General features: G+C 42.4%; 2 protein-coding genes across 2 annotated transcripts in view; one reads left to right on the top strand and one right to left on the bottom strand.

Annotated features, from left to right (window-relative positions):
• The window catches only part of SRPX2 (sushi repeat containing protein X-linked 2), a 33,278-nt gene extending 31,552 nt beyond the window's left edge, over positions 1-1,726 (top strand). Inside the window, exons 9-10 of the mRNA XM_007952175.1 lie at positions 317-438; positions 1,546-1,726. Of these exons, the coding sequence (XP_007950366.1) occupies positions 317-438; positions 1,546-1,726 (303 nt within the window). The remainder of the gene's footprint in view (positions 1-316; positions 439-1,545) is intronic.
• Positions 1,727-7,220: 5,494 nt separating this feature from the next.
• Positions 7,221-13,940, bottom strand: part of SYTL4 (synaptotagmin like 4) — a 53,623-nt gene continuing 46,903 nt past the window's right edge. The window contains exons 13-16 of the mRNA XM_007952176.2: positions 12,377-12,485; positions 10,074-10,173; positions 9,123-9,331; positions 7,221-7,369 (exon numbers count right to left, since the gene is read on the bottom strand). Of these exons, the coding sequence (XP_007950367.1) occupies positions 7,221-7,369; positions 9,123-9,331; positions 10,074-10,173; positions 12,377-12,485 (567 nt within the window). The remainder of the gene's footprint in view (positions 7,370-9,122; positions 9,332-10,073; positions 10,174-12,376; positions 12,486-13,940) is intronic.

A 13,940-nucleotide genomic window follows, 5' to 3' on the forward strand; every position in this document is an offset into this window, starting at 1 on the left:
TTAAGAATTTATATAATTTTAAATCTTCATTTAAGTAATGGCAGATTATGTTTCTACAATTTATCAATTACATTTCTCTTTCCTACCCCATATATTGTAACTGTTTTGTATACTTCAGTAGCATGAAGAAAACACTATTGGGTCAAGTACTTCAGGAATGACAGAGAAAAAAGGTTTTAGACCCCCACAGTGTGGTCTTTGGAAGAGAACCCCTCCATCCCCACACTCCCTCATGTGGTCCCAGGAGGAATCAGTCAAGTAGCCTTAGGCTTGAGTGAGAGGGCCTGTTTCATAAAACATTCTCTCCTCCTCCCAGCAATCCACTTGTGGGCTTGACCTGCGTCACGTGACCATCATCGAGCTGGTGGGGCAGCCACCTCAGGAGGTGGGGCGCATCCGAGAGCAGCAGCTGTCAGCCAACATCATCGAGGAGCTCAGGTCCAGGCTGGGAGGCTGCAGAGATGGGGTGGGCAGAGACCCTAGGCAGGACACTGACAAAGGAGGGTTGTGGGAGAAGCAAGAGACACTATTCTCTTAGAGTATTTCTTATTTATGAACTCTTACAGATGTCTTAGGTAAGACCAGAGAATGGTTCTTAACTTTAGCAGGATATCAGAATCAAATGAGAGGTTAAAATACAGATTACCAGGTCCCACCCAAACCACCTCAGGAATACGGTTTTATAAAGGCACCTCAGATGACTCTACAGAACTGCCAGGGTTGAAGGACACTTAGACCCCAAAATGACTAAGATAAGCCTTTGACCCTTCTGCATCTTGGCTTCCTTCCTTTGCCTTCAGTCTCCAAAAAAGCAAATGGTACCTTTAGGCCCTGAGACCTGAATCACACCCATAAGCTCCTGGGAAAAGAGAAGACCATAGGTGACAGGCAGTAGAAGGTGACTGTCTCATTATCACCCTTTCAATGCCTCCACATTTACTCAGGGCCAATAAAGCCATTACTGCTCTCTGTTTATTAATAATACCTACCTCTAGGGCTCAGTCTTAGTGGAGACAGAAAGATTCAGTCCTAGTTAAGAGAGAGACTGGAAAATACTCCAAGAAAGGAGACTGCAGACTTGTAGCTATAGATGGAAGAGTTAACCAGGTGATGCTGATCAACCTGAGGGCTGCTATGTGTGGCTTTACAGGTCATGACCAGCCCAATTCTCGAAGACACTAGCCACATCATAGTCTATATGATTGTACACCACCACCACCACCACCCTTGGAGTGATTCAGTACAGCTGCATAGCTATATGTGATAGTCCTGCCTAAGGGGACTTACAAAGAAGTGCAATCCTGCTCCAGCTGGGGTGAGAAAGGGCCACATAGCAGAGCTAGACATGTAGGGGTAATAAGACTAAGAAAATGAGCAGAGAAAAACAAAGGGGTTTGAGCTAGGTAGTGGAGGAGGTGGGAACAAGGAATCAGCTTGGGGAGGAAATAGGCCAACAATGGAGCTGTGAAGGGTCAGAGGGTAGTAGAGCCTGGTAGGCTGGGCATCTAGATAAGGTCTCATACCTCCCCATGCTGCTCTTTCTAGGCAATTTCAGCGCCTCACCCGCTCCTACTTCAACATGGTATTGATTGACAAGCAGGGTATAGACCGGGAACGCTACATGGAACCTGTCACCCCTGAGGAACTATTCACCTTCATTGATGACTACTTACTGAGCGACCAGGAGCTGACGCAGCGCCGGGAACAAAGGGACATGTGCGAGTGAACCTGAGCCAGGGCATGGAGAGGTCAAGGGAAAAAAAAAATACCTTAGTTGCCTGGAATTGAGGCCTAATAAAAAGGAGGAAATGGTTTCCCACAGTTCTAGGAACAGGACTCTGAGGAGCGCAAGGTTTGCCAACCCTTGGACATTGCCAGGCACCTTTGTAGGACTGTATGATAGTTCCCCTAAAACACATCTTCACTTCAGGTAGCACTGGAGGAAAATAAGAAGCTAGGTAGGGGTTGAGGAAAGGCCCTGGGCCACGGGTTAGGGGTAGAAGGTCTTCCTTTCCTAATCTGGACATCTACCCCCCCACACACACACACACATACACACAAAGTCTTTCAGATGAGTAAATTCCAGGGCTTTGAACAGATTCGGTCCAGTTCAACCCCCTACTGAGAATCTCCATTTCCACTCTAGAGAAATGAAAGGAGTAGGGAGGCAGAGATAATAAACACTATGTGCCAGGCTCTGTTTTAAACACTATATATGAATTGACTCTGAAATCATCACAAGAATCTTATAAGATAGATACTATTATAAGCCCCATATATATTATAAGCCCCTGTTGTTGTTGTTATGTGCTGTTGAGTTGGACCTGACTCATAGCGACCCCTCCTTGGGTTTCCGAGGCAGTATCACTACGGAAGTAGAATGCCCCATCTTCCTTCCGAGGAGTGGATGGTGGGTTTGAACTGCCAGCCTTCTGGTTAGCAGTCAAGTGCCTTAGGCACTACGCTACCAGAACTCCCAGTAAGCCCCTAGATATACTAAAGCAGAAGCTACATTTTAACAAGATCCCCAGGTGATTCTCATATATATATATACACACATAAGAATCCCAGGTGATTCTTACACACACACACACACACACACACACAAGAATTCTCTGAGTATCTATAAGAATCACCTGGGGATCTTATTAAAATGTAGACTCTGATTCAGTGTATCTGGAGTGGAAATGCAAAATCTCAGCAGCAGGTTGAACCAGAAGGAAGAAATTCAAAGCTCTGGTAAATTCTGAATTCATTCACTAACCAGCTGTATTTTAAATGGAGCTCCTGGTGGTACAATGCTTAAGCACTTGGCTGCTAACTGAAAGGTTGGTGATGTGAACCCACCAGCCACTCTGGGAGAAAGGTGTGGCAGTCCGCTTCTGTCAAGATTTATAGCCTTGGAAACTATGGGGGCAGTTCTATTCTGTCCTGTAGGGTTGCTATGAGACTCCAACAAGTTTAATGGGTTGACTCTAAGGTAACAGCAGAGGAAAGCACCATCACAACAGACAACCAGGTCGCTAAGCAAGGGTAACTGAATTTTCCTTACAACTATTCAGTGGGGGTAGAGGGTAGCCACAAAACTTAAACCTGTTTGTCATTTCCCCTTCTAGAGCATTGGACTACAGATATTGTATTAACTACTGCTTCATCTAAGAGTTAGGAAAATGCTGCAGTTGGAGGGAGCTTAGGAAGAAATCTCTGGCAAGGATAGCATGTTCACACCTGACCCCTCCAACTGGCTCATGGACAAGGACCTCTTCTTACCAAGGCTTCCAGTTCCCATAGTAAAAGGTAGACAATGCTGCCCCTTCCTTGGAGAAGCGCCCCAGCCCATGATCAAGGAATCCTTGAAATCACACTGTACATCTCTGTAAAACTAAACAGCAAGGGAGGAAAATGGAAACAGACTCAGCCTCATGTATTAACTTACTCAGATACCCACTTTTAGAAGATGAGCACGGAACAGGTAGAAGCTGCAGCAACACAAAGTCAAATCTTAAGAGTCAGCCCTAGAACAAATTTGAGGCTGGGCTGCTGTGCAGTGAAGCCCCACACACAGATCCCCAATCTTCCATCCCATTCTGTGGTGCGTCAGTGTTGCAGGAAAAGGCATTCTTGTTGCTAAGAACCTTCTTGTATATATTCATGGAACCTAGTGTCATAGTTAATATTCACCAGCCCCTTTCCTTCAGTTTTTACCCAGGAGGTCATCGGTGGAAAACTGATGGAAGGGGAAAGGGAAGCAGGCTGAGTAGGGAGGCAGAGATAAAAAACACTCACTATGTGCCAGGCTCTGTTTTAAACACTATATATGAATTGACTCTGAAATCATCACAAGAATCCTATAAGGTAGATACTACTATAAGCCCTATTTTATAGATAAGGGAATGGAAGCACACAGAAGTTAGACAACTTGTCCAACACCTGACAGCTTGTAAGTGGCAGCCTAGCTCCAGAGTCAGTGATCTTAACATTATGCTATCCTGCCTCTGTTTTTTTTTTTTTTTTCCTACTTTTCATTTGAAGACAGCTGAAAGCTCCAAGCAAGGTTTCATCATCTATAATCCTATTCAGACACAAGACTCAGGATGGGCCCAGGAGGAAAGAGGGAAATGAAAGGCTTTCAACTCAAGAAAATTCAATCTCCAAAGTAGAGTGATGGGACATCAATCACAAGCCCAGGATGTATGGGGTAACAGTGAATCCAAGGGAAGCTGTTTCCAGGTTTTAGTGGAAATCTCATTTTTTTAATGCAAACTAAAAAGTTAGGCAGTTTCTGGCTAGAATGAGACATGGAGGAAATGATCAGACTTGGAGCCAAAAGGTCCCTTCTCCCTCTTCCCTCTAGGGAAATACAGGAGCTATGAAAGGCAAGAGGCAAGTAATGGGCAGAAGGCAAAACCCAATGAGTTAACGTGGGAAGTCTCCAGTCAGATATGGTCTGTGGTTCTGAAAGCAAAGATTGCACATCGGACAAGATGAATGCCTGAATACCCTTCCTTGTCTTTATTACTAACACTTCAAATGACAAGCAGGTCAAAGGCCCAAATGATAACAAAGAAAGAGGAGGCCCCCTACCTTCTGAACAGAGTTTCCACCTGGGCCTGACTAACTCTTGCATATAAATGCTCCTCTAGCTTAAAAATTTGAGGAGCTATTATTTTATTTCTTTTCTTTTTTAAGAAGTCAAGGCAATGCCAGTCTTTCTTCCTTTAGGTAAAGTTTTAGTGTGACCTTCTTTGTAGTCCTTTTTAGATATGATTAAAATTGCCTCCTAAAGTTGGGGAAATGGACAGCATAGAATCAGGCCCACAGCCAGACTCAAAGGGGCCAGACCAACCTCAACTCCATACATACCTGTCTCTCTCGCTTTGAACCTCTCTGCCCAAACCCAGCCCCCCACCCTCACAAACGTATATACACACAAAACCATACAAGCTATTATATACAGTCAGTAAGCTGCCTAGGTAATATCCAAAGGATTCTGGTTGTCCTACTTTGTAAACTAAACCTTAATCTTTAAGGTATTCTAGAAGAGATGAGTCATCCATTCCTCTGAACCTTTGCCCATAACACACATATCATTCTCACAGGAGGCAGCATGGTGCAGTAGTCAGACTTTGATTCAGATTCCAACTCTGGTGCATGATAGTGGGCTTGAGTTTCCTCATCTGTACAAATGGAAAATTTTTTATTTCATAAGGTGTTTGAAGAATTTAAAGAGCTAACATATAAACTGCCTAGCATACAGCCTTGTACAAAAAATGTCATTTCATGTTCATTAATGCCCTTGCAATGCCCTTTTGTAGCAGAGGTCAAGGATCACTTGGGCTCTATCTAGAAACCCAGAGCCTGATTTCTGAGATGGGTTACTTAGCATCTGTTATTTGTCTCCTAAAGCTAAATAATGGTATAAGAAGTGAAGGAAAATGCCCCCACTCCTAGAGAAACAAGGGGGATCCAGAAAGAAGGGCTTATGGCAGGGAATGTCTTCCTTTGCCTCTCATGTGGATATTTCTTCAGCACAGGAGGTTCTACAAAGTTAAAGGAGAAGTGTCTTTGGTACTTCAGAGAGAGAAATGTGGTATCACTTTTAAGACGGGTTCTCAAGGGATCAGATCTCAGCAAAGGTATGAGGCAGCAATGTGGGAAAAAAGTAAATTTTCTTCAAATCAGCACAGGATAGTTAGGGAAGGGCATTTGTCACTTTCGTTATTCAAGCCATGTGAAGGGCAACAACAGTAAGTCAGGACAACAGAGACAAAAGAATCTATAGAACTAATAAATGTAAACACTTGACAAGTGAGAAAGCTTTATTGAAGCACATATGCATTTCAAGGGGTAGAACACAAAAAAGCAAGTTACAGCCCAGGAACCCAATTTATAATATCCATTATAATATCAATCACTACCAAATAAACCATTTAAAACTTCTTCCATTCAGTTCACACATACAATAGACACCACCATAGTTCACTCTCAATCCAGTGGCCTTATAGACTCCATTCACATACAATTTTGTACAGATACACTTACAAGAATTGGAAAGGTCAGTTTAAAAAGTATCAGAAAAATGAGCCTTAGACCACCAAATCTTTCTTAAAAAAAACTCAGTATACCACACTCTTGATATATCAAGGTCAAGTTTAGGAAACAATTGAAAGAATATGAATGGAAACCACTTCAAGAAGGAAGTCAGAATAGCTGGGAGATTCTCTGTATATGCTCTTGGAACACTGGATCACTTTATATAATAGTTGGCTATTTTGGCTGACACAATGGAGTGTGGACCATATTCTGTGTGGTAACACACCCCAGGTACAAACACCAAGAAAGATGTGGCATGTAAGAGTGAAGATGTCTCATTTTTCATTAGAGAATGAGGAGCTCTTTAACAACTGCTGGCTGTACCAGTCAAAAATGCAGAGAATTCAGTGTGCGCTGTGATATACTTCATCCTCAGTCACAGCACTCTGGGACTACCTACAAACTCTTGCAGGTCATGTTCATGACTCAGTCAAAAGGCCATTATTGAATTAAAGTGCTTTTCTAAAGTTGCTCTATTATAAAGACCCCCCCCCCAAAGGTATAGAAAAGGTATCTAAAAGTGGACATTTCTTAGCATTTGAAAGAAAATCAGACCCAAGCCAGGTAGAAACTGCTTAAAAAGAAGAAAACTTAAAAGCTAAGTTTCAGAAATGTATCAAGGTAGAAAATGAAGTTTTAAAAATGAGTTAAAAGCATAAATTGCAGAGGGAGAAAAGGACCTACTCATCTCCCTTCCACATTCTCTTATCTTTAGCAACCTACCCCTGCTTCCCAGAGCCTTGGCCTCAGGTCGGGCACACCTGGAAACATGGACTGGTACTAATGCCAAAGGCAGCCAGGACTTCCTGGGGAAGTAGGAACAAGGAGAGCAAGAGAGAACATAAAAAAGTTGTTTTAAGAGATTTTTTAAGAATTACACCTCATAAATATATAATAAAGAATGGACTCTGAATAGATACTAGATTACATGCACACACACACACACACAAATCTTGAAGAGACCCTTATTGCAAGTCTGCATCACTCAAGCATAATGGGATTTGTAGAAATACATGTTTTTACACACACATACATGACACACACACATATTAAATGATAAATCTTTGCCCTTGGTTTCTTCATTTCCTCTGACTTGCCCTGCTAGACCTGCAGAGAAGGACAGGTACTCATAAGCCCAGCTTCTGCTTGGCCATCGAGGAACGGAGTTGTAGAGTCCCTTCTGCCCAAGACCCTGGGTACTGTCGCATTTTCTGCCATAGGCTCACTTCTTCCCCAGTCGAGTCCATCCAGTCCACCATTTCCCCATTACTGATCCCTGAGGAGAAACACCAGAGGAGGCTGAACAGGGGCCCCACTCTTCAGCCCACCAGGAAAGACAGGTTATATAGCAAAGATATCAGCCTCACAAAATGCATGTGCTACGACTGGTGGGGACAGCAATCTGTGAGATACTTCCTGTTGATCCTGCACAGATATTTCTGTGCCCCTGAGACTATCTAGTAGGGGCTCTGGTGGTTTAGTGGCTAAGGCATTTGGCTGCTAACCAAAAGGTCAATGGTTCAAACCCACCAGCTGCTCCACAGTAGAAAGATGAGGCAGTCTGCTTCCATAAAGATTTACAGCCTTGGAAACCCAGTGGGGGTCACTGTGAATCAGAATCAACTCAGTAATAGTGAATTTGGTTTTGGTGAGACTATCTAAAGACTTCAGGTTGATGAAATGGGACTCTCAAACACACAGAGCCACTAGAGATCTCTTATTCAGAGGCTGTTACAGAGCTCTAGTGCCTGACACCTCATGCCAGAGCTACTACCCTTCTGTTATTGCCAATTTGACTCAAAATTTTTTCAAAAATATAAGCACCATTTTGTCTAGCTGTAGACCCTACACCAGAAGTTAGGATTGTATGTGGCCTCATTCCTATTCACACATGCATTCATTCATTCAGCAAACATTTATTGAGTGCCTGCCATGTGACAGATACTAAACTAGGCTCTGGAGATTCAGTGGTAGACAAAGCAGAACAGGTCCTTGACCTTACATAGCTTACATTTTAATAGAAGAGGCAGCAAATATACAAGTAAACCAACAATACTCACTATATTTCAGATAGTGAGTTAAGTGCTATCAAGTAAATTAACAGGGTGAATTGTAGTGCCTGGATCAGGGCTTTCTTTAGATGGAGATATTTCTCTTGTCAAGTTTTCAAGACCTGAGTTAAGACCTAACCTGTGTCAAGAGTCAAGATCTGAAGGTTGCCAGCCTTTCTAGGCAGAGAAAATAGTAATTACAAAGGTTCTGAGGTAGGAATGAGTTTGGTATATTTGTGCAGCAGAAAGTCATTATTGTGGTTACACATAGTAAACAAGTGGGAGAGTGATACAGGATGAATCATAAAGGAACAAACCTGTTCTTGGGATGTGGCAATATGGAACTTATTGGTGACTTTGGCATGAGCAATTGCTCAGTAGAGTGATGGGAAAGAAGCCAAATGGCAGTGGATTCAGGACTAAAGGAGAGGTCAGGAAAGTGGAGATTACAATTTTTTTAAAAGACATTAGAGGGTGAAAGTAGGTCAAGGGAAGGTTTATTTTTGTTTGCTAAGACTGGAAATACCAGAGCCTATTTGTATTCATCTCTGGTAGAGAGGAAGAAACTGATTATATAGGAGAGATAGGAGATAATTCTCAAAGTGAGGTCATTGAAAAAAGGTGAGGATGTGATCCAGAGCACTTGGAGAGAGCTTGGCCTTTGTAGCAAGGATCTTTCTTCCATAACAGGATGGAAGATGTAAATTATAGGTATAGATATAGGTACATTGGTAAGTTTTTTTTTTGGGGGGGGGGAGGAAGATGATGGAGTTCCTGGCAATCAGGGTCAGAAATCTGACATGAGCTAAGCTTCCCCTATGCCTGGCACATAGAAGGCACTCAATAAATATTTGTTGAATGATAACTGAAAGGAAAAAACAACTAGGCAAAAAGGAACTTTGTGGAGGAAGGAGTGTAGTGGGAGTGAAATATACAAGAGGCCATTAAGATAAGTCAGGACAGGGGAGAGGCTCTCACCAGTGCCAACACCCAGCCTGACCCCTCCCAGGAAGTCATTGCTGGACAGGGGCTCCCGGTCCCACACAGTCAGTTCCAGGCATATGTGTTGCAGATCTTCCAGCCGTACACCGTTGTAGACAAACGTATGGTTGTAGTGGGGATTTAGAGTCTTCTTCATCACAGGAGTTTTACGCTTACTGGCCTTGTTCCTCATGGGAAGGAGGTATCTGGCAGAGGGTGGGGAGTAATGAATAACCTACTCAAAGCTGGCACTATCTGTCTCAGTTTCCTTTCCCCTACCACAAGCCTAGCCCAGAAAGGTGAGTCAATGTTCAGATCCCAGTACCACTCTCCTTTGAATCTGCTGAAGCAGAGTTCCTGCCACCTCCATTAACTATCATTTACCTGATTTAATTCCTTTAACCTGGAGAAAAAAATTAATATAATGTTATTAGTGAGCTACAGTCTTTGCTCCACCTAAAATGGGTTTTAAATATTTGGTTGCATTTCTAATGGCCGACGTCTTTAAATAAAACCAATAGTAATAACTGTAGGGTTAGCCAAACATGATTTTCTAAAGAACATAAATCAATGCTGTAATCTATCATTTGTGGAAAGCCAGCAGTGCTTAAAAATGTGGGGAACCAGTCCTTTAGTTTCCAAATCTAGACAGTCAGGGGACACAGATTTTTACCCAGGATTGATTAAGAACATAAGTCTATTCCAAAAGAAAAGTCAGAACCTATCTGTCCACCACCCTCCTCTGTGGAAATCAATGCAAACCCCCATCCAAACTGAGTTCAGTCCAGCGTTAGGTGATGGAGGAGGTTTGCCATTACCGAATTTCAGGAACAAAGGTGGCTGCTAGGGTTGGTAGGACACACAAGGATAAGAAAGGTTAGATTGGTTTCCTCTGTTTAGCTCTTTTTTCCTGAAACTGGTTAATTTGGTACTAGTCCAGGGACTCACCCCTTGACAAAGCTGTCTGAAGTCCCTCCTGATTTGGCAGCAGTCAGGTTCTTGGCTTCTTTGATCCATACTTGGAGCTCTCCTCCTTCCCCACCTTTACCTGTAAGGGATGTCAGCCATAGCAAGTGAGCCCTGCACCTCTAGATTTATTTTGAACTTTATCTGCATAGCACTTCCTTTCCTTAAGACAGCAAGCTCCATGACAACTGAAACTGTATCTCACTTGCATTCTCAATATCTAGCACAGTGTGTGGTAGTAAGTAATAGGCACTCAACTAATAACAATGATAACAATTAGCACTTACTGAACACTGACTATGTGTCAGATACTAGGCTAAGCATTTAATTCTCAAAGCAACTGTATGGGGAAGGTGCTATTTCCTCATTTAATTTTCAAAACAACCCTATGAGATAATACTATTATTGTCCTCATTTTATAGAGAAAATTGAGGTTTAGATCAATAAAGTTGCCCAATATTTGCAGAAATTATTAAACCCAAGGGAACACCTCCACTTGTGTTCTGGATCCCATCCCCACTTCACAGGACTGGGCTTCATAAATTTCAGCTCCCCACACCCCCAACTCTAATATCTTTTCCTCTACTGGTCCCTTCCCCTCAGTCTAAACATATGCTAATCTCACCTCTTCTTTCAAAAACTCCTTTTAAAAGAAAGCCTCCCTTCAACCTTATCTCCTCTTCAAGCTATCCTCCATGTCTCTCCTTTCCTTCACCACCAAGCATCCTGAAAAAAAAAAAAGTCCACACTCACCACCTCTACTTCTTTGCCTTATTCACTCAGCCTGGTCCCTGATGCAACCTGGTGTCTGCTTCCATTAATCCACTGAAAATGCAATCTAATGCCAATGAGCCATTTCTTCTCAGTCTTTATCTGGCCTGACATTCCTGTAGTATTTCAATACTACTGACAACCCCAGGTTCTTTCTTCATGGAGCTCTCTCCTGGCATTTCTTGCTAAGAACCTTCTACCTCACTGGCTTTTCTTCTCTTCATTCTTTAAATGTTGCTGTTCCTTGTGGTTCTATCCTTGCCTCTCTTCCTCAATCATTCAATACACCCTCCCTGGGAATCTCATAGACTCCCCAATCCTCTGCATTAGATCTTGCTGCAGGTATATTTTTAAGAATCTCTTTGGCTTCTCATTGCCAACAGATCAAGTTCAACTTCTTACCATTAACATTCAGGACCCTGTTCAGTTGTGCTCCAGCCTCAACTTCAATTCCAGCCTTACTCTCTAATATACGTGTATAACTCCAGCACCACACCCTACCACACATTCACACACAACTCCACATTTACCATGCATTTTGAAAACCTCCGTGTATGTTCTCCCCTCACCTGGAAATGTCTTTCCATCTTCCTCCTTTTCTGCCTGGTTAAATCTTAATCAAGGTCCAGTTTTAACTTGACTTCCTCCTTAAGGCTCTCCCAAATGCTACTAGACAGAATTCATTGCTCCCTAACTGTGTTCCCTTACCACACGTATCTTTCTTGCTAAACTAAGCTCCTCAAACCCACTGCCATTGAGTCAATTCCTACCCATAGCGGCCCCCATTGGATTTCCGAGGCAGTAAATCTTTACAGAAATAGATTGCCCAGTCTTCCTTCTGCAGAGTGGCTGGTGGGTTTGAATCACTAACCTTCTGGTTAGCAGCCAGATGCCTTAGGCACTGTGCCACCAGAGCGCCTAAGCTCCTCAAGGGAAGGCAAATATCATATCTTATTAATTTACACATCCACAGCCACTAGCACAGGGCCTAGTATGTTGATTGACTCTTTCCAGCCTTCAGATTCTCATCCCTCATACTTTACCATCCCTTCCAACCATCATTTCTCAGCCCCAAGGTTTGTATTCTTTTCTGCCTTCTTAGTAGCTTGGCATAGCTGGACCAAAACCACGTCTATTTAATACCACCCCCCCAAAAAAAGGGGAGCTCTGGTAGCGTAGTGCCTAAGGCATTTGACTACTAACCAGAAGGCTGGCGGTTCAAACCCACCAGCCAGTCCTTGGAAGGAAGGCTGGGCAATCTACTTCCATAGTGATACTGCCTCAGAAACCCAAAGCGGGGTCACTATGAGTCGGGGCCGACTCTACAACAGTGAGTTTGGTTTGGTTTTGGTTCCCCAAAAAAAGGAATGCCTATCCTAAGGAATTCTGGCTGGAAAATTAGTAAAGGCATTTTCCCAAAAGATCCAGGGTATAACTCAGTCTGATCTGAGTCTGGCCTCACACAGACTTTGTGCAGACTAAGACCTAAATCCAAAGCCCCCTGAAAAACTTACTTTTTTTCCGGTCACCTCCAACAGGGAGCTTAGAGGCTGGGATGTATTTCAATGAAACCACCAACTCGCCTTTGTGTGATGGCAACCCAGTCAGGGCCTCAGCACCGATCTGAAACACAGGGAAACCTACCAGGTCAAACTGGGTTTTTCAGAAATTGTGGGAACTTCTTCCTGAAAGAGATTCTGAAGTTACCCTCAAGAACATCCTTATAGCATAAGAGGATCCATCAACACTTTGAACACAATCCAGGGTCCATAGATCATGGCAGCCATTATTTCTAAGGCAGTTTCTTTGGAAGGTGATGGAGAAGAACCAACAAAGGAATCTTCTGCAATACCCACTATTTATGTTACTTTGGAGATACAGTTAGCAGATTCCAAATACCCTCTAAGATCTTCTAGCAAGGGTGCCACACAAACCCACAAAGGACTGACACCATGATGATGAATCTTGCCTCCAGTACTGTCAGTAAAAACCAATCAATATAGCAATATAGTGAATGTCAGTCAATACAGGAAGGGTTCAATGAGTGATCATAATACACTCATAGAGCACACAGCATGCAGTCATGCAAAAGAATGCAGTGAAGCTGTGCATGCTGACATAGAAAGATATCCAGTTTGCACTGTTAAATCATCAGAGACAGAAAAATTATCTCAATTATATTAAAATATATTCATATTTCTACATGTGAATATATGTATGTAAATGATAGTTACCACTTATATAACACTTATTATGTGTCGGGCACTGTTAAAAAGTATTTAAAATATATCATTTTATTTAATCCTCGAGATAATCCCTATTAGAGAGGTACTATTAGCCCCATTTCACAAGTTATGGAACAGAGGAACAAAGAGGTTAAGTAACTTGCCCAAGCTCACACAGATACTAATTGGCAAAGCCAGGATTCATATTCAGGCAGACTGATTCCAGAGTCCATATTTCTAACCATTACAATATACTGCATAGAGCCCTCCCCTAAACCCCTAATAAAAGAAAAATTCCCAGAAGGATATAAACTTAACAGCTGCTCCATCTAGGAAGGGGAGTGAAATGGGTAAAGGAATGATAGTTTTTACTTTTTTATATACATCTACAGTACCTTTCTTAAAAAACAAGAAGGGCATGTGTTACTTGTATGATTTTTAAAGATAAAAAGTATTTTTAAAAGAGGGCTTGCAAAAATTTGAGGGCTGGGTAGAACTCTGTTAGAAAATTTTGAATATGCCACAACTGGAATGTTTACATTTATTTGTTTTGCATTCTTTAAAAAACCTTATTATTAATGCCTGTCTCTACTACTAAACTGTGTCACAAGGACAGAGATTGAGCCTATGTTCGTTCATCCTAGTATGCCCAACACTTAGCAAAGTACCTGGCACTTGGCAGGTATTCCATAAATATGTATTGAATTAATGCATGAGCAAACAAATAAATGCCTGGGGTAAGCAGCAGTAGAAGCGCTTCACTCTATTGGCTCTCTCTTCACTACTCTGCTCTTTAACCTTTGGTATCTAAAGCATGAGCTGGTGCAGACTAGAAGTACCCTTTCACCTGCCA

This window comes from Orycteropus afer, unplaced genomic scaffold, assembly GCF_000298275.1.
Source record: "Orycteropus afer afer isolate SDZICR_OR568_19922 unplaced genomic scaffold, OryAfe1.0 scaffold00327, whole genome shotgun sequence".
Classification (NCBI taxonomy): Eukaryota; Metazoa; Chordata; class Mammalia; order Tubulidentata; family Orycteropodidae; genus Orycteropus; species Orycteropus afer.